The sequence below is a fragment of the Setaria viridis genome, chromosome 3 (genome assembly GCF_005286985.2).
Source record: "Setaria viridis chromosome 3, Setaria_viridis_v4.0, whole genome shotgun sequence".
Classification (NCBI taxonomy): Eukaryota; Viridiplantae; Streptophyta; class Magnoliopsida; order Poales; family Poaceae; genus Setaria; species Setaria viridis.
In genome coordinates, this window is record NC_048265.2 from 15025719 (window position 1) to 15050240 (window position 24522).

At 44.2% G+C, this 24522-nt stretch overlaps 1 protein-coding gene and 2 pseudogenes across 4 annotated transcripts; 2 read left to right on the forward strand and 1 right to left on the reverse strand.

Moving 5' to 3' along the window:
• The first annotated feature begins 1592 nt into the window (after positions 1–1592).
• Positions 1593–9949, forward strand: LOC117847067 (uncharacterized). 4 transcript variants are annotated; one of them, XM_034728222.2, is made up of 21 exons: positions 1593–2022; positions 3369–3396; positions 3476–3615; positions 4400–4724; positions 4830–4917; positions 5443–5698; positions 5789–5852; positions 6138–6219; positions 6298–6381; positions 6478–6534; positions 6624–6728; positions 6841–6885; positions 6974–7027; positions 7116–7220; positions 7297–7488; positions 7564–7637; positions 7740–8036; positions 8125–8833; positions 8953–9074; positions 9161–9196; positions 9541–9949. In XM_034728222.2, the coding sequence occupies exons 3-21, from the start codon at positions 3489–3491 to the stop codon at positions 9560–9562; spliced, it is 2844 nt and encodes a 947-aa protein (XP_034584113.1). In that variant the 5' UTR covers positions 1593–2022; positions 3369–3396; positions 3476–3488; the 3' UTR covers positions 9563–9949. The 4 variants fall into 4 exon arrangements, with proteins under 4 accessions (XP_034584113.1, XP_034584112.1, XP_034584111.1 ...); XM_034728221.2 differs by having other exon boundaries at positions 1596–2022; positions 9372–9949; XM_034728220.2 differs by lacking the exon at positions 3369–3396 and having other exon boundaries at positions 1596–2022; positions 9372–9949.
• Positions 9586–13854, forward strand: LOC117849075 (beta-1,3-galactosyltransferase pvg3-like; annotated as a pseudogene).
• Positions 13855–14532: 678 nt separating this feature from the next.
• Positions 14533–16171, reverse strand: LOC117849077 (protein ORANGE-LIKE, chloroplastic-like; annotated as a pseudogene).
• Between the last annotated feature and the right edge of the window lie 8351 nt (positions 16172–24522).

The following is a 24522-nucleotide window of genomic DNA, read 5'->3' on the forward strand; positions in this document are numbered from 1 at the left end:
ATGATGGAGGAAAAAAAGGAATGGAAAAGTAGGGGAAGAAGAGAAACAGATCTGACTACAGTGGGGCGTAAACCTAACCGAAAGGGGGCCCTCCAGTTATATCTCCGTCACCTCCGAATTCTAAGCGTCAGTTACGCAACGGGTGGATTTTAAGCAGATTAATTGCCTTAAAACACCCAACGGCTATTCTTTTCAACGGGCTGTTGACCACTTTAATGACAAAAATCGCCTAAGTGCTCGGGGGGCTGCGGGTACCATACCCGATGGTTAGAATTTTCTTTTTAAGATTTTCGAGGGTAAAACAGTTAAAAAGCTGGATTGACCCTAAGCCTGACTCTTTGACTCAACCTAAGGCTAGGGGGCTACTCCATATGGAGTGCGATTGACATCGCACTACCATATAAAAACTCTCGGAACAGAAGCAACTCAAAGGAACAAGAAGAGTACCTTCCAGCCATGCGACAGTACTTGGGCACTTCGGACACTGCAACCTCTACGAGAAACTACTCGGATAGTGCCCACAGTACTCAAGACTGAGGCGCACGACTACAAAGTACTCGGGGGCTTGTCGGGCATGCATCCCAGGCCCACGAGTAGACCCTGGACGACCCACAAAGGGACGTACTCGGATATGATCAGGACAGGGATAGGTGTATCCCACTCGGACTAGTCAAGTATGTGTATGGAAAACTACTCGGGCCATACCGAGTAGAACTCTGTAATAGTACTCGACTAGGACTTGGACTTGTAACCCTACCCTCCCGTGCATATAAGGGCGGGCAGGGAGCCCCCTCAAACGGGACAACTCTGGTTCATCCAAGATCAATACAAACCAACACACAGGAGGTAGGGTATTACGCGATCTAGCGGCCCGAACCTATCTAAATCGTGTTCCTTGCGTCACCATTGATTCCTTGATTCTCGACGATCCTTACCGCACAAAAGACCACCTAGGATACCACTTAGGCGGGTTGCCAGTCTAAAACACCGACATCCACTTCATAGCGCCCCCGCCTACTCTTCCTGCTTCCGTGTCACACCCTAAAGTTTTCGAATTTTACGATGTGATTAAAAGGAATAAATAAACAATGCTTTTGTCATAATTTTAAATTTTTTCCCAACATTTATTTTCTTTACAGGAAATTTAGTATAGGAAAAATAATTGTTTGTTTTTCTAAATTAAATAATGATGTTCTGTGTCTCTGCATTCATTCCGATGCATCTTAGTGTTCTTTGAGTGCAAAAGTTTTAAAAATACATTTAGACGTTGTCGAGATCCTTCTGAGAAATTTCCATCTTTTTCTGAAATTTATTCTCCTTTTCTTAAAGCTAAATTCCATTTTGTGATGGCTCTAAAATCCTTTTCACGAGCCCAAAATATTTTATTTCGATTCCTCGTATCCTAAACTATCTCTGGGATTTTTCTTTGGATTTTTGGGATCTTCAGCGTATTTTTCGTGGCTTAAATAAATTCTTTAGATTTTTATTTACACAGGAAATTGTTTTCTGAAAATAACCGATCCTTTTCCAACGGGCCGAGCCCGTGGGCCCGACCCACTCCGACCGGCCCATCAGCCGGCCCGCCAAGCCCATCGGGCCCGTTGCCACGGCTCCCATGCCGAGCCGGCCATGGCGCCGCCGCCTCAGGCCTCCTGGGCGTGCGTGCCCAGCGCGCCAGCGCCCCCTGCGCCATATAAAGGGCGAGAGCCCCGAGCCCTTGCGTCCCTCTGCTACTCCTTGCGCCGCCGCCTCGCGCCGTCCTTCCCTCGCGCAGCGCCGCCACCCGCCGTCCGCTGGAGACCGAGCCGACGCCGCTCCTTGGCCGCGCCGGTCCACCGCGCCTGGGCGTCGCCGGACGAAGGTGCCGCCACCACGTGCATCCCCTCGCCGAGCCGAACCCGTTTCACCGTTCCTCGTCGCCGTCTTGACGCCGGAGCGCCGCCGCCGCGGAGGAGTTCGAGCCGGCCGCCGCCAGCTCCTCTGTCCGCCCGATTTCCGGCCGGCTCCGTGTCTTCAACCCCGGTGAGCACCTCCCCCTGCACCACCTCCACCCCTTGCGCCGCCCGCCTGAGGCCTTAGGCCGCCGGAGCGCCGGCAGCTGGCCGGCCTGAGCTCCCTGCCGAGAGGAAGAAGATGACCCGGCAGTTTTGCGATTAGGCCCCTGAGAAAGCCTTAAAACTTTAGATTGGTTCTTTGTGTCTTGGCAACTCTGCAGTCAGCCCCCTGGAAAGTTTGGATCTCTAACCCAAGTCCTACCCGAGAGCTTTTACAGACCTAACCCTAGGTTTTGATCTATTGGCGAACACTATTCCTTGTGTCTTGCCAATCTCCCTTGCTAACCCCTGAAGTATACGGTTAATCACGACTAGGTCCCTGCAATCTTGTTTAGCTCATAGAACCTACGTTTGAGCTCCATTTTAATATGTTCAAGTTGCGTTAGATTCATCACAATATAAATTATACGTTAGTGGTGATGTTTACATTCATGCATATTTTTGAAAATAAATTTGATATTAAATTGATTAATGCTAGATAAACGTGTTCTTCTCTAAATAAAATCTAGTTAGAGTTATACGCCGCTTTTCATAATAAACATAAATTTAATTAATGCCTACTTCATATCCTTTCTAAATAAAAGCCAATTAGGTTATATATATATATCAGTTATTCATAAACTAAAGTTAATTTGATTAACACTTATCTAAATAATTCTTCCAATTAAAAGCTAATTAGAGATATATCTCGGCTTTTTATAAATTAAATTCAATTTGATTAATGTTTATTCAATTTGCTTTCTAAATAAAAGCTACATAGGTTATATCCCAAGTTTTCATAATTAAATGTTAATTCGACTAATATGCATATAAATGTGTTTTAAAAATAATCTGCTAGTTGAACTCGAAATATAAAGTAATGCGCCTAGATGTTTACATATACTTTATTTTCAAATTTAATGTTTAATTTGCATAAATTGTACTTAAATATCTATAAATAAAATTGGACTAAGTTTTACATCGTCTTTTCTTATGAAAATATATATATATGACTTGATTAATTCTAACTAAGGATATTTCTCTAAAATATCTTTACATTGTTTTTCTCAACTAAAAAATATCTTTACATTGTTTTTCTCAACTAAAATAAATGAAGCTTGTAGTTCTCATCTTTCTTTTATAATTCAAAACTCTCGATAGTTTTATCTTTTCAACCATAGTTCCGTTCTCAGCGTTTCCTACGTTCGAGTAATCCTAGAATCGAGCCCTATCCTTTAGTATGCTCTTTTAAAGCCTGTCTTTTGTTTTGGTGTATTGTTCTTAGTTGTACTTATTTGTTGCTTGTATGTTTGTGCCGATGTTTGCTTCGAGTAGAAGGATCGCTGTTCGGAAATTTTAAAGGGTAAGAGTTTCAAGAAAGCAAGAAGCTGAAGAGCAGTAAGAGTAACTTTTACTGAGAGGTGCCAGCTCTCTCCTGACAGCTAGGGTTTCCTAATGCCGCCCCCACCATCGCCCCCGTCCTCTTCCCGTTGCCGGCGCGGCGAAGAAGGCGTCGTCGAGGATCTCCAAGGCCGGCACCCCCGTCTACCTCGCCGCTATCCTCGAGTACCTCATCGCCGAGGTTCGTGCACCATCTTTGTTCGCCTAGTACTTGAAAGCCAATGAACCATCGGATCGATGTTATGACAAGCTTATGTAGTACTGAGAACATTTTATCTTGTGCTGCTAATGCAAATGACTTCCAATATTGGTTCTCTTTTGGTGAATCCTGTGAGGTGCTCCTATCTTTTGGCCTGTTTGCAAATCTGCATGTTTTTTTATTATATCCTTCACCGCACCCCCCCCCCCCCCCAAAATCTGAACTGCTCAATACAAAAAAAAATGGTTATAGTACGTGCTTACTCAACATATGCAAATCTGAATTGCTCTATAATAGGCCATATGGTTCATGCCTTGCCAACCACAAATTAAGTCCGTATACATGCAAAACACAAGTGATGGTCTGAACAAGATTACAGTATGTGCTTACTCAAATAGCACCAACAGAAAATGTATCACGAGGCACACTAACCATCTGTTAAGAATTGACCACATATAGCTGCTCCTATCTTTTGTCTCAATTTGCTAGCTGCTGATATGGTTACATTTGCTGATTGGCCTCATAGTAGTACTAGTTTGAAAGGCAGTTATTCTTGCAGAAATAACAATTTGCTGTTTCTTCATTTATCAAGAGTGTCTTTTTCTCATAGGTAAGATTAAATAAAACAGTGAGCATCTATAGATTACTATCTCAGTGCCTTAATGTAATCAGTGACATGTCGGTTAATCTCAAGGAGCTTGAAACCTTTTTAGTTGTGTGACTGGTTGACCTAGGAAACAAACGGGGCCTTAACGTAACTGTGCAGGTCTGAATTCAATGGCGTACAGGGTACGGGAGACGGTCGATTTGTTCGGCCGACGTTCGCAGGTCGTGTCCCGAGACAATGGAGGAGCTTCATCCTTGACAACCATCATGAACTACTTTCTCCTTACCGATCCATGCGTCACTATGGCTCCAACACTATCTGGGAACAATATTGCTATCTATATGAAGCAATTTATCACAGGACAAATTATAAGTGAAATGAAATCTTTGCCAGCGGATAGAGAGAATTTGGACCTTGCGACAGACCTTTTTAACATTGTAAAATGTGCCCCTGAGGATATTCGTCTTAACCCCATGCTTTCAAGGTGGGTTAGCTATTTCATTTTTTGTTTTCTTTAGTCTTCTCTTTTCTTTGTGTTCAGTACTTGATGAATGTATATCTCATTTTGATCGTATTGGCCTATAAACAGCATAGCGGAGTTTGAAAAGACAACATCATATGAAATTTTCAGCAAATTGAAGATTCCATTGTTTCATTTATGGTCCTTCAGCAAAAAGGTATTCATTCCGTCGATTTAATTGTAACAGAGATCATTGTACATAATTGAGCAGTTGTTTTAGTTTTAATCTGTGCAAAGTTAGTTCACTTACAAATATTGATACAGGAGAGAACTTGTTAGCCACTAGCTTAGCAAAGATTTTGGAACTCACATTGATTAAAGTGAATTGTTTCTACTGTTCTTGCATCATTTATTTCTAGTACCAAAGTCACCATACCATATTTCTACCTCCTAGTACCTTGCAGTCCCCATGTAGACCAGGAATGGCTAGGATTCGTATTATCAGCTGTGCCACCTCTTCTGTATAATTTCCTGAATCACCCAAAACTTGTTTTGGTCTAAAGAAACTCATAGTAGATCTCTGTAATGTTCTGAAATCTCTTTTGGCCGTTTCTTTCCATCCTTTTTACCTAGTAAATTCCATAAAGTTTTAGAAGATCATCTTATAGTTGGTATCTCAGTTGCCACTCTCGAGAAGTGATGTCTCTAGTCTCATGAGATGAGTTTTCCTATGAAAGTTTAGGATGCTGATAGATTGGCTGCAACTGGTCCATGGACTTGCAATGGAGTTAAGGTTGGCGTCAAGAAATATAAGCAGACTAAGGATAAAGTTCCATCAAATGTGGAATTGACCAGAAGCCATGCCGACTCAACTAAACTGAGTCGACGAGGAGATATTGAGGAGGCTGAACAGCTTAAGCAGGCCCTTATCACGTCAGAACAGCAAATGGTCTCTGTACAAGATCATGCTGAGTCTTCCACTTTGACTGAAACTGAGTGTAAGAAGCTTCTTATCCTCAAGTTATAGGTTATCTGCACATGTGTAACAGGTGTGAATTTCTTTACCGTGTTCATTGACTTACATGCAGGGGAATACCTAAGTACTATTCTGGACAGGATGGGTGGACTGGGAAGGGCATTGAGTGCTCATAGGTACATTCACAAATAAGTGACTTTTTTGGGTTGTCAACCATGCCACGTTTTGATTGCAAATTACTTTGAGTTTGAATATTTGGAAATAATATGAGTTTTTTATGGAAACGTAGTTTCATAACAGAATACTCTTGCTGTGTGTTGCAAATATATTATAGAAAAAGTACTGGTCAACGTTGTGTTTTGGAGACCGTACCTTTGTGATTGGGGGAGTATATTGCTTTATAGATTTAATTGGATCATTGTTATCATCATTGAGTTTTTGGCATTTTCTCAATTTTGCAGCTTGTCATCGTTACGGCAAAGTCTTGAAGAGAACACTGTTGCAACTTTATATAGGAATGATGAATTTTTTACTATTTGTAAGGTAGGAATTTACTTAAGTGGAGTCTCTGATTCTTCATCAAGAGTTCTGGTTTAATTTTTTCCTAACCTTTTTTTTCAGCATAAAGGATCAATCTTTATGTTAGTTGATGATGAAGATGTACTTGTGACCCACCCTGAGGCAGTATGGAAAATACTGGGCATTGTATGTAACTATTTCATACACAGGGTACCTTCCTGTTTCTATGTTTTGAAATGGCTTTTGTATAGATTAATCTTATTCCATGTTAATAATCATTAGGGCGATCAAAAAGAAGTTTTTGTAGATGGAAAATTTGCTCCAGTCAACGGAGATGTTGTAAGTGCATCAGTAGAATGCCTCCCACCCCCACCCCTTCATCTGGTATATTGTTAACTGATCTAATCTTACTTTTGTCTGCATATCAGGTGGTGCACAGGTGTTCAAGCAGCAACTGTACTCTTGAATTCCACTCCGAGATCAACTACAAAAGACACCACTACATTCATTTGCCAGCTTCAAAAGTTGGACAGGTCTTGGATTTATCTCTCTTGCACCTTCACCTTCTGAACAATAACTTATCTGCTCTGAGTTGTGATATTATTTAAATTTCAGCGTGATAAAATCTTTGTTAATATTCTGTAGGGTTCAAGTTTGAATCAGGATGATCTGCAGATGATATGGGATGAAGTAATAAGCTATTTACGTTGAGTTGCGTACTGTGTATAACCTCCCATATTTTCACATTTCCATTGATTTTTTTTTTGGTGATCCATAGATCCTACCTGAAGATGCTCTAAGTGTATTGCACCTTGGTAAATCATTTGTCAAGGTATTTGCCAATGACATCTCTTCACAACATTCATTTTATCTAACTTATTTTAGATTGACTTGACATGGAAGAAAATATATATTTTCAGGAGTTGTTTGCGTCATCTTTTGAAGAAATAATGGGTGCATTTATAGTGAGTCCTGGTTATCGTTTAGCATCACCTGATGTAATCAAAGTTATTAAGAATATTAAGGTTGGTTTGTTGATCCTCACTGTTCCTATTCATCACATTTAATCCATAATTGTGAGTTTTTTCTATTTCTCTATAGCGTATATTTAGGGGCATTGGAAAGCCTTCCTTCGAGGAGCTTTTGCACATCCTAGACATTGCAAGTGAGAGCACCTTCATGTGCAGTGATGTACTTTGTCACAAAGAACTGTTTGAAGAAGTGATGCCTCGAAGTGATTGTATCCTGCGGAACGCGCTGGCGTGTTTTAGTCTAAGAATTGAACAGGCATTGGTAAATTCAAACTTTCTTTGTTGTTATATCTTCCATTTTTCAATTTTACCACCTAACTACAAATATAAACAACAGGCCCAAAGGTGTCTCATTCAGATGGCCAGAGAAGTGGATAAACGGGCGGACAAACTTTTGGAGGAAGAGCAAAGGTTTGCTGCTGAGCTCATCTAAAGTCATAGCTAGAAATGTTATAAAGTTACATCTGGAAATAAAAAAATATATATAGTAAGATATTCTTGCGTGACTTGCAGCGAAGAAATTATAGCAAGTAATGATGATAACAGAGATAAAAAAGATAAAAATGTCATAGAAGACATTGAGATCAGGGTTGAAAGTACCATAGCATCAGATACTTCAGCAAACTCTGATGAGCTAGGTCTGCCAGTTGAAGTGGATGCTCGTGACCTGAACATTCAGATCAGGGATGAAGATACCGTAGTATCTACTTCAGCAAACTCTCATGTAGATCTGCCAGAACTGGATGTTTGTGAAAAGACTGAACATAAGCTATTTCCATCAGATATTTTGCATTGGCCTCAGCTTCAAGGGTAAGCTCTCTGGTCCCATATAAGTCCATTCCTCTATTATTTATGTAACCAAAGAAATTTACAAATACTTCTTTTTTCACATATGCAGCGAAGAATACTTCCCAACTTTTGCTGCCAGAAGCCCTTTCGTGACTACATACACTCTTTTGTCTAGTAAAAACTCAGTAGCTTTGACTCGCATTGGTAGGAAAGCTGCAAAACGGCTGTTAAGGTTCATCCTTAAAGTCCACAAGAGTGGTAAATGTTGGAATGGGGAATGGACTGTTGGTGCCATTCGGGTTCGAGCTCATGAATGCATCATTGCTAAGGAGGCTGAAGTAAAAGCAAGTAAACAAGGAATCATTGCTGACCTTCAAAGATTCATTGAAATATTGGCCCCATACTACAGCCATGAAGAAGTTGAAGGCTCCCCAGCATTTTTTCATGAATTTCATGTTGATGCCATGGCTGCTCCAGAGCCAGAGTCAGAAAATTTCGCTTTATTTCAGAAGTACATGAGAAATCATCTAGCATTGATGGGACCTTTAGATAGACGTGACCTTTATTTTGGCCTCTTCATGGTGTGTGACATGCTGCGTGATAAGGATGATCGTGGATATAAGCCACTTTATGGAAAAAAGGATGCTCCAGAATGGCGATCAAATGCCAAAAAGTTTCACCCCTATCATTCAGTGTATTATCATGATGTTTCCGAGGAAGATAAGAATAACCCAGATTATCAACCATATTGGAATAATTATTGGGAGTTTCTTAGATTCCTAAGAAATTATGGGAGAAATGCTCATAATCACACCAGGGTACTGCTCTTATCAATTTAAACAACCTAACTTTCAAGCTTTGAATTTTTTCCATTTGAAGGTTTATGTAGTTTTCTGTCTAAAATCTTAGCTTTGAATTGTTATTTTTTTTTGGGAAGATTGATGGGGTTCAACAAGTGACGGAGGTTGCTGTGTTTGATTTAATGTTGTCAGAAGATTTTGGAATGTACATAACAAAATTGATCCTTTTCCTGATGTACGAATGCAAGATGGAAGGATCGTAAGTATATTATCTTTGTATTTCCTTTCTATACACTGTGTTGTATTTTGATACATTCTTACACAATTTATTTTTTTTCTTTTTAGATTCTTCAGCACATGGGATTCATATGTAACTTCAGAGTGAGTTTGTAACTATTTTTTTAACTGAATTAAATTTATTGAAGTCACAAGAGGTTATTTACGAATGGATCATTCTTTAATGGTCGGGGCTGGGGATATGCACTTCTATTAGGGCATATATTTACAGTTTAATAAACTTGAACATAAATTGTTACTTTTGTGTTTATGGATGCAGTGGTCAGACCGATGATGATGATAATGAATAGAATGGAGGGAACGGAGTTAATTGACAGAATTTGACCGCTAACATTTTGATCATTAGACTATGTTGTGTATGTTGTAATGCATTTTCAGCCTATTGCTCCCTTGTTATCTAATGCCAGTCTTTTTTGGTGCTGGTACAGCTATGACCCTTGCTTGCTCTGATAGTGAGGTGACACTCTGCTTAGATGGACAACCAGATAGTTTGTGCATTGTACTCAACTTTCGTTGTCATACTTGCCTGACAAGTCTAGCATTGTAGTATGACTTCAAATGTAGTTCTTCGAACATCAGGAGACGAGCTGTTCTGTTGTCTTAGGTCTGTTCCAGTAAAAGCTAGCTTTGGAGCTAATTCTGCGAGGAATTTTGGATGACTTGAGCAGTTCGGTGATTTTGCTTTTGTTCATTCTGTAATGCTGGTGAAACTAGCATGTTTGCAAGCCTATTCGGAGTTACTTTTTCATGTCGAGTGAAATGTTGCTTGTCTTATTCTGATCCTATATGAAATATTGTAACCTGCAAGGGGTCATGGATCTAAGCGATAGCCCTGTACATGGTTCGGTTCCAACCATAGTGCATTTTGGAAGTAATTTTGCTTGTGTTTTGTTTTTACAAATCGTTCGCACTTCCTTTCAACGTGCACTAAATTCTTCCCTGGCATGTTTGTACCATTGCTACTGGTAGTGCTTTGCAAATGCGTAGAATCCTAGATTCATAAGCGTCCGTAGACTGTCAAATATTTCGAGTCTTCTTGTAAGGAAGAGCGTTCCGATGTATTGAATGACTAATAAATCTCGTGTTATAGCTGCCTGATTCCCTTTACAAGATAAACAGCATCGGTGTCTTCGGTTGGATACTTGGATAAAGTAGCAATGAGGCCATGAGGAAGACATTGCCCACCTCAGCTGTCCATTAGGCTCATCCCACACAAAATCTTCCCCATTCTAATTTCCATCAAGTCCATTGTTAGGAAATGCCAACCCCCAATGCTTAGTCACACCGTACATCTCCTGTAGGATTTCCCAATTATATGAAAGCTCCAGCAGACCCCTCCGTGCAACTGCCCCATCGACCAATCCGAGCTCAGGACAAGGTCGTCCTCTGAACCGGCTCAATTATTCAGCTTAAGTGACTCATACTCGTTCTCAGCTTCGTAGCAACTGCGACACTTCGATTTGTTCTCTAAACACGAGCGACATCACCGGCTAATCGTGTTCCGGTTGCTATCAGTTATCGCCATGTCGTCGTCTTCCTCCTTTTTAAGCAGCTGGGCCTTACGGGAACCGGCTCCCCCCTCTCCAGCCGCCACCTCCTCCTCATCCTCCTCGGCGCCGGCTTCCTCGTGTTCACCGTCTTCATCGTCCACCCCAACGAGTTCCGCATCCAGGCCTTCTTCGCAGGCAGCTGCAGCCGCCCCGGCACGGACGCCGCCGCTGTCGCGTCACCACCGGCCAAGCCTGCCAGCGCCACCCCCCATGCCGCCGCCGCGGAGGCTGCAGGGGCGCCGGCGCCGGCGCCGGCCGACGACGACGGCGACGTGCGCATCCTCATCGGCATCCAGACGTTTCCGGCCAAGCACGAGCGGCGTCAACTGCTGCGGACGGTGTACTCGCTCCAGGTCCGGGAGCACCCGTCCCTCTCCGGCCGCGTGGACGTCCGGTTCGTCTTCTGCAACGTGACGTCCCCGGACGACGCGGTGTTCGTGACGCTGGAGATCATGCGCTACGGCGACATCATCGTGCTCGACTGCGCCGAGAACATGGACATCGGCAAGACCTACACCTTCTTCTCCACTGTGGCCCGCGCATTCGATGACGCCGCCGTACGACTTCGTGATGAAGGCTGACGACGACACGTACCTGCGTCTGCCGGCGCTGGCGGCGTCGCTGCGCGGCGCGTCCCGCGAGGACGCCTACTTCGGGCTGCAGATATCGTGCGACCGCGAGAACTTCTACCCGTTCCCGCCCTTCATGTCCGGGATGGGGTAGCGCTGTCGTGGGACCTGGTGCGGTGGGTGTCCGGCTCGGACCTCGCCCGGCCCGAGCAGGACGGGCCCGAGGACATGTGGACGGGGCGGTGGCTCAACCTCGCCGGCAGGGCCAAAACCGGTACACGATGCCGCGCCGAGGATGTACAACTACAAGGGCGCCTCGCCGGACAGCTGCTTCTGCACTACGGGAAAGTTAAAAATTGCTGAGTGTTTTTTCTTTGCCGAGTGTTTTTTTCGAACACTCGGTAAACCAGCTCTTTGCCCAGTGCCAAGCTAAAAACACTCGGCAAAGAAAAAACACTCGGCAAATTGGGTCTTTGGCGAGTGTCAAGAAAAAACACTCGGCAAACCCGCCTCTTTGTCGAGTGTCAAAAAAACACTCGGCAAAGAGGGGGGTTTGCCGAGTGTCAAAAAAAAACACTCGGCAAAGAGGGGGGTTTGCCTAGTGTTTTTTTTGACACTCGGCAAAACAATAAGTTTTTTCTCTTTTCACCTTGAAAATTTTTCTACTCCCCACATATAACATTTGGTACTCCATGTTAAAATTTGGTACATTTTTGGATTTGTTTGCTATATTTAATTAATTAATTGTATTTCAAGGAATTTTTTTGTATATGTCAAATTTGAACTGCAAGTGATTCAAACTATAGAATAAAATGAGTAGAAAAATGATATTCATGTTATTTAGCCAAGTTTGAGGCCTTACCCGTGAAATGAAAAGAAAATTTTGAACATTTTGTTCAGGAAACACGACCATGAATGTGTAGCCAAATGATTTTTTAATTGTAAAAAAAGCATGTAAAGTCCGAAAATCATGAGATTTGTCATGATGTGATGATATCATACGTGGAGGCTGCGGTAAAAAATTGAGAAGATTTCGCACATGTCATCACGTACGATGTTTACAAACTGAAACATCTTAGAAGAAGAATAGTAGCGTTGAGAAGGATTCAATAAGAATTAGAGTTAGAGTGACGGTCGAGTTTTGTTTTGACTACAAAACTTTTTGCATAGGCAATAGAGAACATATATTGTTTCATGTGAAATTTTTGTAATTTTTTGGAACCGTTAGATAATTTTAATGTATTAAGTGCAATTATAGAATTTTAATTGATATAAATTTAATTTGAATTATAACCGCATAAAATAATGGAATAATATGGGTATAATAATCAAATATATATTGTTGAGTGAATTTTACATATCACCCCATAATATAATCAAATAATATCAGTAGAAACTGTATGGAAAAGGTGGGAAAATGAAAAAAAATCTTTGCCGAGTGCCCAAATCTGGGACACTCGGCAAAGAAGGAGTTTGCCGAGTGTTATTCTTTTTACACTCGGCAAACTCCATACAACGGACGCGGCCCGCCCGGCCACACAAACACCCGGCGCCCCCCCGGCTCCCCCACCCACCCGCACCCACGCGCCGCCCCTTCCCCTCCCTCTCCGGCAGGCGGCACCCCCTCCCCTCCCTCTCCTTCGGCGGGCGGCGCCCCTCCCCTCCCTCTCCTCCGGCGGGCGGCGCCCCTCCCCTCCCTCTCCGACGGGCGGCGCCCCTCCCCTCCCTCTCCGACGGGCGGCGCCCCTCCCCTCCCTCTCCTCCGGCGGGCGGCGCCCCTCCCCTCCCTCTCCGACGCGCGGCGCCCCTCCCCTCCCTCTCCTCCGGCGGGCGGCGCCCCCTCCCGGCCCCGCTCCCCACCGGTGAGATCTGGCGGCCGGGGCGGCCTCCTCCCTCCCTCCCTCCCTCCGCCGCCGGTCAGATCCGGGCAGCTCGAGGGGAGGGGGCTCAGGAGGCGGCCAGATTCGGGCGGCGGCCGCGGATCGAGGGGAGGGAGCCTGTGGGCGGCGCACCCCTGCCCCTCCCCCACCCTCTCCGGCGGATCCGGCGGCGCCAGCCCTTCCCTCACCGGATCTGGCGCCGCTGGCCCTTCCCTCGCCGGATCCGGCGGCGTTGGGGCCCTCTCCAGATCCGCGGCGGCGTGGGGTGTGCTGGTGCTGGTCGGTGGTGATGGCGGCATGGGAGGTGGTGCTGGCGGAGCTGGCGGTGGTGGCGGTGGTGGCGGCCGGTGGTGGCGGCGGCGGCGGAACAGAATTTTTTTTATTTTTTTGCAAAAATTTGATGCCGAGTGTTTTCTGGGCACTCGGCAAAGACTTTGCCGAGTGCGCGACACAAAACACTCGGCAAATCCGTGTTTGCCGAGTGAATTTTTGCCGTGTGCCGTTTGCCAAGTGTACACTCGGCAAACGGTTCGCCGAGTGTATTTTGCCATTCGCCGAGTGCCCTTGGCACTCGGCAATTTTCATGTGTCCCGTAGTGCGTCCCGGACACCATCGCCGTGCACATGCTCAAGGACGCCGCGCGGTGGGCCGAGACGCTCGCGTACTTCAACACCACGGCGGGGCTCCCGCGCTCCGGCCACCTCTACCACCCGCAGCCCCCGGCGGCGGCGGGCAGGCCGTAAGGCCTGAGCTGATCGAGTTGAACCGTTGGTTCAGTTCTTGGGCGTTCGCTCTCGTGGGGGCTCGGTCGGGGCCGGATGCGCGTGCGTTGGATGCTGTTAAGGGTTGGTGGGCGGCAGTTACGTATCCATTTGGTGTTACTACTGAATAATGCTGATAGAAAAGAGGATGGCATAATTTGGATTTGTTTGCAATTTCGAGTTTGAGGTTGTGCCTCATCTGTTGGTCTTGTTTGATGTATAAGCGGACGACTCGGGAGGAGAATTCATATGGGCCGTTGAGTACATAGAGGAGCAGCTAAAGTTCCACTGAATAGAGGCCCAACCTAGCCCGTCTAAAGTGAATTCAACCCATTCTGAAGGCCAACTAATGATGCTCCTCGATTTCATTCAGACTAGAAAACCTGGGGCGCGTCGTTGCCGCGCCATGTTTTAGCTATCCAGCGGTGATATTGTGTAGGGATTGTCCAAAAGCTTAGGAATTTACTGATAAGAAAAATGTCGATGTAACGGTAATAGAACTTGTATTGCTTGTGTTATAGATAGCAGGTCGGATTGTTTAAGTAAGGGTACAAAACTTAACAGTTGGCTGACAAGATCGTGACTCGTGAGATCTGTAAGCTCGCTGAGCTATTTGACGAACAAAATAGAAATGTCTTCACCAGTGAGTTATTACTGGGTTTAGACGACGCTTAGTGGTTGCAGTGTCATCTGTGCATAGACCTCATCTGTCTCAGCATCAGCCTGAAGAAGAAATGCAACGGAGCTGATGGAACACGAAGATATGAATAATAGTTGCTTTCTTTTGGTACAGATGTAGTATATAACTCCTAACTTACATGCATGGTCACATTATGGAATTGGCGTAATCAGCATGTAAGCTCCGGAGTAACACGTATGCGGAGTGTCTGGGTGGCACTGTCCAATTGCTCAACACTACTGAAAATGAAAAGGGATCTATACGTGAATCATGCTCGCTTGCCATCTGCATTCCTGTGCACAAGCATGTCGGGTACATCACCTGGCAAACATGGACACCCAAGAATCAATACAATTTATGGAGGCATTCATGTTATTTGTACGGATGATATGAAGTGCTCATCTGTTCTCTTCTGTAACCAGGAACATTTTTTTGTGTAAAACTGAATTTAAGCACCAAAAATTTGTTTAATCTGCACTATCACCTTGCAATTTAACCTAAAGACAAATACCTAAAGAATAATAACCGTTCCATTGATCCCAATTCAATATTCTATACAACATCAAACTGATAATAGCGAAACACAGTGGCGATAGACAGCATATATACCTTTCCAGCTCCTGAACAATTCTGACACCTTCCATCCGTTGACCACATATTATTCCCTGATAGTGAAAAAGGCTTTTTTCTCAATAACATCCCGCTAGTAGAACAGTGAGCATATGGCAACTATCCTGCATTACAGAAGCAAGATCAGACATGTGAGTACAGAGTTAGTGTTGCTGCATTAGGTACACAGGCAAAATATCATTTCAGATATATCCAAGTTTGCATTTTGGACGATGAATCATGCATTAGGCATGGCTGAGGCCATTCTTGGGTCAGATAGGTCAAAATGAAATTGCCTGTACCCGTCGCATGGCAATAAGTGCATCTTTTCTTCTCTTGTTGCCTGACGTTTCTCACTTCAACCAACATTAGAGCTGAGATAACACCAACCATGCCACCTGAAAAGGACGCCACTATGGCCTATGGGGTCTACCTGACTGAACAGAAGCCAACAAAAATGTATCAAATCACTTTTCTAAACACTGATACAGAATTCACTATCGAGATATATGTTCTTCAAAGCACCTCAATTGAAGAGGCAAGTGCAAGGTCCATAATCCATGTAGTATCTTCATAAGATGCACCACCGAGCTCTAATTTCAGTTCAAGCTGCACCCAAAGAAAGATTGATAACTTGCTATATCACTAATAATAGTGATCAGAGGTTCTTGAAAAAAAAGGGAGTACAAACATAAGTAATTGAGGTGCTTTAAAGAATTATGTCACTTACTACTGGGGCTATCAAGCCTCCAAAAATGATTATCCCAGATATGACAGAAAATGATGTCATATAGAGTTGCTTTATTGTCTTCGGTGACTGTTTTGGACAAAAGAAAAAAAAATAGAACTTAGACCAACTTCAGATGCCAATATGATCATTTTTCAAAAGTTTGTTGAGAGTTGCTGGTCACCACATGAGGGCATGAGGCATAAATGAATAGTTGATGGAATCTCAGGCATTTCATTGTCTTCACTGCTGGCACCCGGATAGTTGGAGATGTGAAGCTCCATTTGTTATTTGCTGATGCTGGTAGTAGGTATTTATAATTTTTGTGAGAGTTTAAAAAGAAAAAAATGATGAATGCCGTAAGATATTGAGGAAGGAGTCTTAGCAAAGGTATAAATAGCTAGTATCCTGGCTGATTGCAATGTAATGTAAATAGTGTGTTTGGATCTGTACTTGGATCCAAATTTCTAAATATAAATGATCTTAATGTAATGCAATATTCACAGAAGCATTTCCTAAGAGGCATTTCACCAAACAGTGGGAGGGTTAATGTACCATGTTTACAAAGAAGGCCAATTTAACTACGACATGCCTGATTGTAACATCCAAAATTTGAAATTTTCAAACTCAATAAAATTCATCCAAATTAGGGTTGCATTTAAATTTTTAGGCATTTAAACGTATTTTCCAAATTAAGTTAAACCATCATAGGAGTTCTTTGTGCATTCATGCTCCTGCATATCTTTTGTGTGCTTGGATTTGAATTGAAGTTTAAATTTCAAAATTTGATTTTATTTCAAACTATCCCTTTTCCTTTCTAACTTTTTTCTTTTGGGCTGAATCTTCTTTTCTTTTGTTCCTTACCCCAGCCGCACACGGGCCGTTTCCTTTTCCCCATCCCAATCTCTCACGCGAGCCAGCTCCCTTCGGCCTATTTCGCCACGCGGCCCAGCTAGCGTTGCAGCTCCGCTTCCTCTCACTGCCGCTCGGGGCCTGCCGGTCAGTCCCTCCTTCAACCTTCCTTTCTTCTTCCCCCGGCCTTTCCTTTTTCCCCTGCCACACCTTCCTTCTTCTCCTTCCTTTCTTGCGCCGCACCTTCCTCTGCACGCCGCGTCCCCGCATCCGCGTTGAGCTCGGGCCGAGCCGGCACCGCCTCCGCCCCTATATAAGACCGCCACCCCCGATCCTTTTCGCCACACCACCAAACCCTAGCCGCCTCCGAGTTCCAGCGCCGCTGCCGCAAGCTTGGCCTCACGGTGAGTCTCGATCGCGCCCCGTCCCTCGCCGAAGCCCCAAACGAGTTTGTCACGTGCCCCTCCTTCTTCCCATGCAATCCGCACGCGAAACCACGGCCGGGAGCTCAATTGGAGCTGCTCCGGCGGAGCACCGCTGCAATGCTGCCTCCCGCTACCGCTGGCGTCAGCGCAACGCATCGCCAGCCGCTCGATCCTGCCTACGCGAGAGTCAACCGGCAGCGTACCGGTCAACTACGCCACGCCGCATCACTTTTGCATTTAAGCCCTCGCGTTCTCTGCAAATCAACCCGTAGTCCAAGCTAGTTCAAAAATATTTACGAGCTGGTCCTATTTTCTTCTGTTTTAAACCCTGCTCTTTTATAAAATTAACCCACCATCCTGAGTTATGTTTTTGCGTGTTAAACCTTCCGTTTATATGCGTAGTTACGTATATATCCACGGTTTCTCGCAGTTTAGCCCTAGAAGTTTTATTTTTCTCACAGAAAAGCCCCTAAAACTTGTTTTAATCATATCTTTTGCATCTTAACTCCGTTCTTCGCGTTCTTTATATCCACATGTTCGTTTTAATGCGTAGATTAGTTTTCAAGCTTGTTTTCTTTGTTTATTATGATTGGTGTACTATTTTTCTTATGTTATACATTTGTTTGCTTGTATGTGCTCGTGTGACGCGTGTAGACGTTCAGCAGTTCGAGGGATTTGAAGATCAAGCCTTCGAGGAGTACGAACAGCAAGAGCAAGACCAAGAAAGCAAGTCGTGTCCTTGATCACTTCTTTAAGTCCTATTCACCTTTACATTCATGTTCAACACAACATTGCTATGCACATAATACTTTTAATCTTGATGGGTCCCAATTAAGGTTTGCCTAGATTTTATTTACCTTTGTCTTGACCAACTGGGTTTACTTTTATGTTGGGTAGCTCATGCTTATTGCTTACTTGGGTTATGGTGGTTTAATTGAAACAATGTTTAATCTTGCTTTACTCCTGTTATACTTTTCGTTAATATAAGACCATAATGTTTAATCGGAACATGGAGCGATCACCCAGGAAAACAGTGCTACCATAAGACTAAATGGCTCTGGTCTTGGCTGAATAATTAGAAACTCTAGTCTGGGGTAATCTTACCAAAAGGGCAAGAGGGGCGGCGGCAGATGGGGTATAGCAATCGCTCTCTTGGGACGTGGGCTTTGCTAAGACACGGTACTCACTAGGGGATTGTTATGCTCTGCTACTGATCCGGGAACCTTAGCGGATTACCACTTACTAGCGAATCTTTGTAAAGGGCTCGTAGCGTCCCTATGCAATCACACCTTAGAAGTGTGGTATGGTGCCTTGCAAACACCGCATGGTTGGGTCCAAAGTTCTTTTGAACTTTTACACGACTTGTGCGTAAAGATGCGCGACTTCTGCAGAGTGTAAAACTGATCGATCAGCCATGCTCACGGTTAAGAGCGGCCTGGACCCTCACATGATAACATTATTGAAAGATGGACTTAAATCGTTGTTATTTCATTTATGCATATATTGTTTACTTTATTTATGCTCTTGTTTAATTTCGGGTGGTATAAACTTACACTTAGTTAATTGCTAATAAAATTTGACCAACCTAATTAAAAGCTGATGCTAATTAAGCCTTAGCCATACCTTGATTTACCTTACACTACACTGTTTCCCACGACTTGTTGAGTGCCAACCATAAGTGTACTCACACTTGCAAAATCGCTGTTCAGACAAAGATAATCTGGTGGAGTACATTGATGACTTTGAGGAGTTCTAGGCGTACGGTTCTTCAGTCAGCTGCCTGTGGTGTCGTCGCTATCTTTGGAGTTCGCTGCGTGTTGAGACTTTCGGTCATGTAATAATGTTTAATTACTCTCTTTATTTGATTTGACACTATCTTTATTATTCACTTATGTCATACATGTGTGTAACTTGATCCTGGCGCACATGTATTCAATGCACTTGATTTTATCCTTAAAATTGAGTGTGACAGAAGTGGTGTCAGAGCCGTGTTGACTGTAGGATGTTAGCCTAGTTAGAAAACGGTCGCAATTAAAGGATTATAATTATCTAGTAGCCATTCCTACTTACTCCTTAATTTAAATCTGCTTAAATATTCTTAACCTTGATTTTACCTCATCCTTATTGCTATGCTTCTATCTTAATCCTATCTTAATCCTTTATTTTGTTTCTATCCCTGTTCATTCAAAATTTTGTTCTAAATTAATTCCATCTTCTTTCTATTAGATGGCTCGCACCAGGAGGACAGCCCACAAGAGCACCCATCCCCCACGCCACAGCATCACGCAGTATCACCCTATGGAGCCTAGAGAAGAGGAGGTCTACTACTTTCAACACCCGGGGGATGTGACTAACGAGGACGACGTACCCGTGGAGTAGGAGCCAGCCCCAGCCCCAGCACCTGCGCCAGCACCAGCACCCAATGTCATCGACGTATCGGATGCTAACCCAGATTCAGATGCAGAGTCAGATCCGTCCGAGCCGTCTGATCCAGAGCCTGAACCAAAAGCAGATGCACAAGCTCCTGAGCCCGATAAGTGGACCAAGTGGGTTAAGGAGGACCTTGGACAAGGAGTTCCTATGGCTGACATGCTGCGATGGACCTGGCACCATTTGGGACATGTCATGAGGCCTACCTACAAGTGCACACAGTACACACCCCCCTGCTACCCCACATTTTGGGAGGTGAAGGTTACCCTCTGTGAGGAGCATGAAACAGGATGGGAGGTGGTGTCTGTTCACCATGATGTGACAATGAGGATGACCATGGAGGCCGGCATAGCTGAGGCAGCTAGGAGAGCGCTTGAGATTCTCTCTCACAAGAAACGTTCACAGTTGCAGCATACCTATCGCCGGTACATCCCGTCCAGGGCCAGTGGTGAAGCAAGGACTTTCATAGCTTTGCACGATGGACTTGACATGGCAACGGACTACCTCCGAAAGTATCTATCTGCAACTCTCACCGCCTTGAATGAGACCAACAATGCTCTCTATGCTACTCAACAGGAGCTGCATGAAGTTAGGTGGGAGAGGGATGTACTAGTGGCTTCTGCAAAAGGAGCACCTCCACCGCTAGAGGATGTGGAGTATCCAGTCTCATCGTCATCACCCATGCGCCCCTGCTATGACTCACCCAGCGCCGCTACAGAAGATCTTTAGGATTTAGGAGTGTTAAGTTTAAATTCTTGTAATCGTTAGCATCGTCATCGATAGAGTGTGCTAGCTTAAAGTGTGTTTGGATGCTTGGTCTTGTGTTAAACGATTGAGTTGGATTTTTGTAATGATTGCGGTGTGTTGAGGAGTAATTGCCACAACGACATCGGTTTTAGTAATAAATGCTTGGTTGGGTTTTAGTTCTGTTCCAAATCAATTTCTAGTCTTCCTTAATCCTAATCTCTCATTTATCTACGTCTATCTGTCATGCAAGCTATGAGATGTTCAATTCTATTCTCGTCATTAAGCGACATGTCAGTATTGTTTTCATTATATCTCGACCTACAGAACTCCAAATGACATGAAATCGGTGGGGTTAGTTTCAGAATTTTGTGGAGTATTTTCTGTATATTTTTTAGAATTGTTGGATAATCTATCTGGGAGATATGTGTGAATTAGTGGGGCAATCAGAATCTGAAACTGTCACCTGGTACTGTCAGCTTGTTAATTTTATATCCCGAGATCTAGATCTCCAATTGAGGTGATTCTAGTTGGGTTGGTTAACAAATTTAGTGAATTACGATCTGGTAATTTTCACTAATTTTGGACACTCCTACTGACGACCACATCTAATTTAATGGAGCTAACAAAATCTATCTTACTTGCATATCTTGTTGTTTTATCTTTCTCAGTTATCTCTTCACACACATATCTAAATCTATTGTCTCTAACGCTCAGATGGTAAATACCAGGTCCGGATCAAGAGTTGACCAGCCCACAGTGCCTCATCACAGGAACAACAATAGTAACCCCAACCCCGCTCCTCAGCCGAATCAACAAGCACCCGCAAGAATGGAGCAGTTCTTTGCAGCCCAGACTCAGCTCCTCACCAACTTGGCCAACACCATGGCAGCCATGCAAGCTCAGATGAACAATAACAATAACAATAACCACCAGCAGCTGCCGCCAAGGGACAAGCGTAGCGAGTTCATGAGCCACAGGCCCCCGATGTTCTCACATTCTCCAGACCCGCTTGATGCTGATGACTGGTTGAAAACTATGGAGAAGATGTTGAACATTACCCGGTGCTTTGACAGAGAGAAGGTCCTATATGCTTTAGGATGCTTGGAGGGACCACCTGCAGATTGGTGGGATGCCTACACCACCACCCATGCCAACGCCAATGGCATTACCCGGGAGGAATTCAGGGCTAACTTCAGGAGTCTCCACATTCCTTCTGGACTGATGAAGCTCAAGAAGAAAGAATTTCTCGCTCTCAAGCAGGGGAACATGTCAGTGACTGAGTACAGGGACAATTTCATCCAGTTGTCCCGCTATGCTCCTGAAGATGTCGCAGATGATGAGCAGAAGTAGGAGTTGTTCTTGGATGGTTTGATTGGACCACTCCAGTACCAGCTAATGTCGCATACTGTTGACGTAAAATCCTAGCGGTGGTGGACCCTGCATCAGCACATGAGGACCTGGGAGATCTGCTTAACTCCAGTGCAGAATCCAAATCGGCGCGCGTGGTGTGCGCGGGCGTGCAAGTCAGTTTGACCATTCAACTAACAAGGAGATGATAGTCGTTGTGAAGTCCGAGGCAACCGGCCGATCAGGCCGATATAATCCTAGCACAGTAGCGATAATGGTGCAACAAAATAAATCATGACAAATATATCAGCTGTGAAGCCGATTCCAGTACCTTGATGAATGTGAGTGATTCATCGGCTATCCAGCCGATTTAATATAATTTACAATAACCATCAGCCAGACGGCCGATAGAAAATAGGATGCTGTTGAGTTGTTGCTCCACCATAGCTAGAGCCACAAGCCGATGAGATCTAAACTAACGTCACCACCAATATTTCTAGGTGAAACGACAACGATGCGCCCAGTAGTTGCAGTCTAGAAATATTTAGCAGGACGTTAATCTAAACCCCGCTAGCCGATGAATCCAATCACAACGGAACTTACTCCAAACAACACTCGAAGGATGGCCAAGATTAAGATGCAACATGCTAGTAAATGATCTATCATCTATGATGAACCGATCTAAAGCTAATTAAAGCAAATTGAACGGCAAGATGAAAGAACAAATAAATATCAGCCGATGCAAGCTCAATCAAGGTAGGATAACTGGTGAATACCATAGATCAAGACAGAAGTGATGCGCTGTAAGTCAAAGATCCAAGATACTCAATAACTGGCAGATGAAACTATTCGAAACCATAGCGATGCGCCCGGTGGTTAAAGCCTAGAATACCTGGTGACGGAACTTGCAGCTCACCGGAGATCAAAGTCGATGCAGCCCAGCTTGCTAGAAGGAACTCGTCGAGAAGCTACATTACTCCTACTCCTAATGCAATGGCGTGAAGCCAAAAAGTAAAGGTAAATATGTTTGTTTATTGATCGTGTGATGATCCTTTACACTAGTCACGTCCCTTTATATTTATAGGGCGGACGTTACATAATGGGCATCTAACCACGTACAAGGCAAGTCACATACACAATCTTTTCTAATAAAAAACTCTATCTCTAACTAACCCAACTCTATCTCTAAAATATTTTATTTTATAAAACAACCTCCCGTACATGCAAAGATCGGCTGCATGCATAATTATTCTGGTAGCCTCCCACGTATGGCATGCAAAGTGCACCAGAATCCATGTTGTATATTCTAATCATTTTATCCATACGTGCTAACCTTTCCTTTATATCAGCCTTGCCTCTCCTTGCCGATCAATCCAATGAAGCCGATTTGGACTCCATGCCCATGTGCGCGCATGCTAGCTTCTTATTGTTGCACATGACTCCAATTATCTTGTACTCCGAATTTATAGGATTGGTTAAAATTCGATGTCGACACAGGCTCCCAGTTTCGAAGTATGAATGCTTCATGTTCCGAAACTAATTATAGAAGTCCGATACTTGTCTTCAAAGCTAATGACGTCTTCTTGCAATATCCAAAGCTAGGTCGACTCCTCTTGAAATATAAAGAACACCATCGGCTTTGCCAGCAGTAGAAACAATAGATCAGTCAACACATACCTTCCCTAGCTTTCAGAAGTTGCTGGACAAAGCAATTGGCCTGGAGCTTTAGAGGAATGAGCTTGGGGAGATGAAGAGGAAGTTCAACTCCCAGTCACCTTCAAAAAGCAACACTCTCCCTCGCTTTGCTCCACAGCAAGGGACACTACTCCGCCCAAGGGGCCCGAGTGGGAATTTTGGGCAGCAGTCATTCTAGCGCCCAGCCTAGCAATTCCAGCATCCAGGGATGCAAGCTCCACGCCCCAGCTTCCTGCAGAATCGCCAGATAACTCCTACTTGCACTCCAGTTAGGCCCAATGCTCTAGTGGGAAACACTTGCTTCAAGTGTGGTGAAGTTGGACACTATGCCAACGCTTGTCCTAAGAGGAATGTGCCGTCTACTCCCGTGCAGAACAACAGCGCGGCAGAATCAGCAGGCGCAGCAGCCAAGGAACGGGAATCAAACCTCGCAAGGCAATCAAGGACAACAAAGTTATGCCCGTGGCAAGGTGAACCACGTTAACGTAGAAACTGCTCAGGAAGCTCCCGATGTCGTACTCGGTATGTTCCTTGTCAACTCAGCCCCCGTATCAGTTTTATGCGATTCTGGAGCATCGCATTCTTTTATTACTTCTCAATATGTGGCCAAGCACAACCTTCCCATTTGCACCATGAAACATCCCATGCTAGTTAGCTCACCTGGGGGAAATATGAGAGCACTTTATTCCTTTCCCAAGGCTAATCTCAAAATAATGGGTAAAGATTTCTGGGCCACTCTAATAGTACTGGATTCAACCAGGATTGATGTGATTCTTGGAATGGGATGGTTAGCGGCATTTGACGCTATGATCCAGTGTGCCAAGAGGTCAGTTCTATTGACGAGTCCTGATGAAGAGAAAGTTGAGTTTGTGGCTACGCTACCATCAGCAGCAGACTGTATAGTTAATCAGTTGGCTGGGAAATCTCTAGAAGATATCAAAGTGGTATGTGATTACCCGGATGTGTTCCTCGACGAGTTACCAGGTATGCCACGTGATCATTAAATTGAATTTGCTTTTGATCTTTTACTTGGTACTGCAACTATCTCCAAACGTTCATATAGAATGTCGATAGATCAACTGAAGGAATTAAAACAACACTTAGAGGAGTTGTTGACAAAATAGTACATTCGGCCCAAT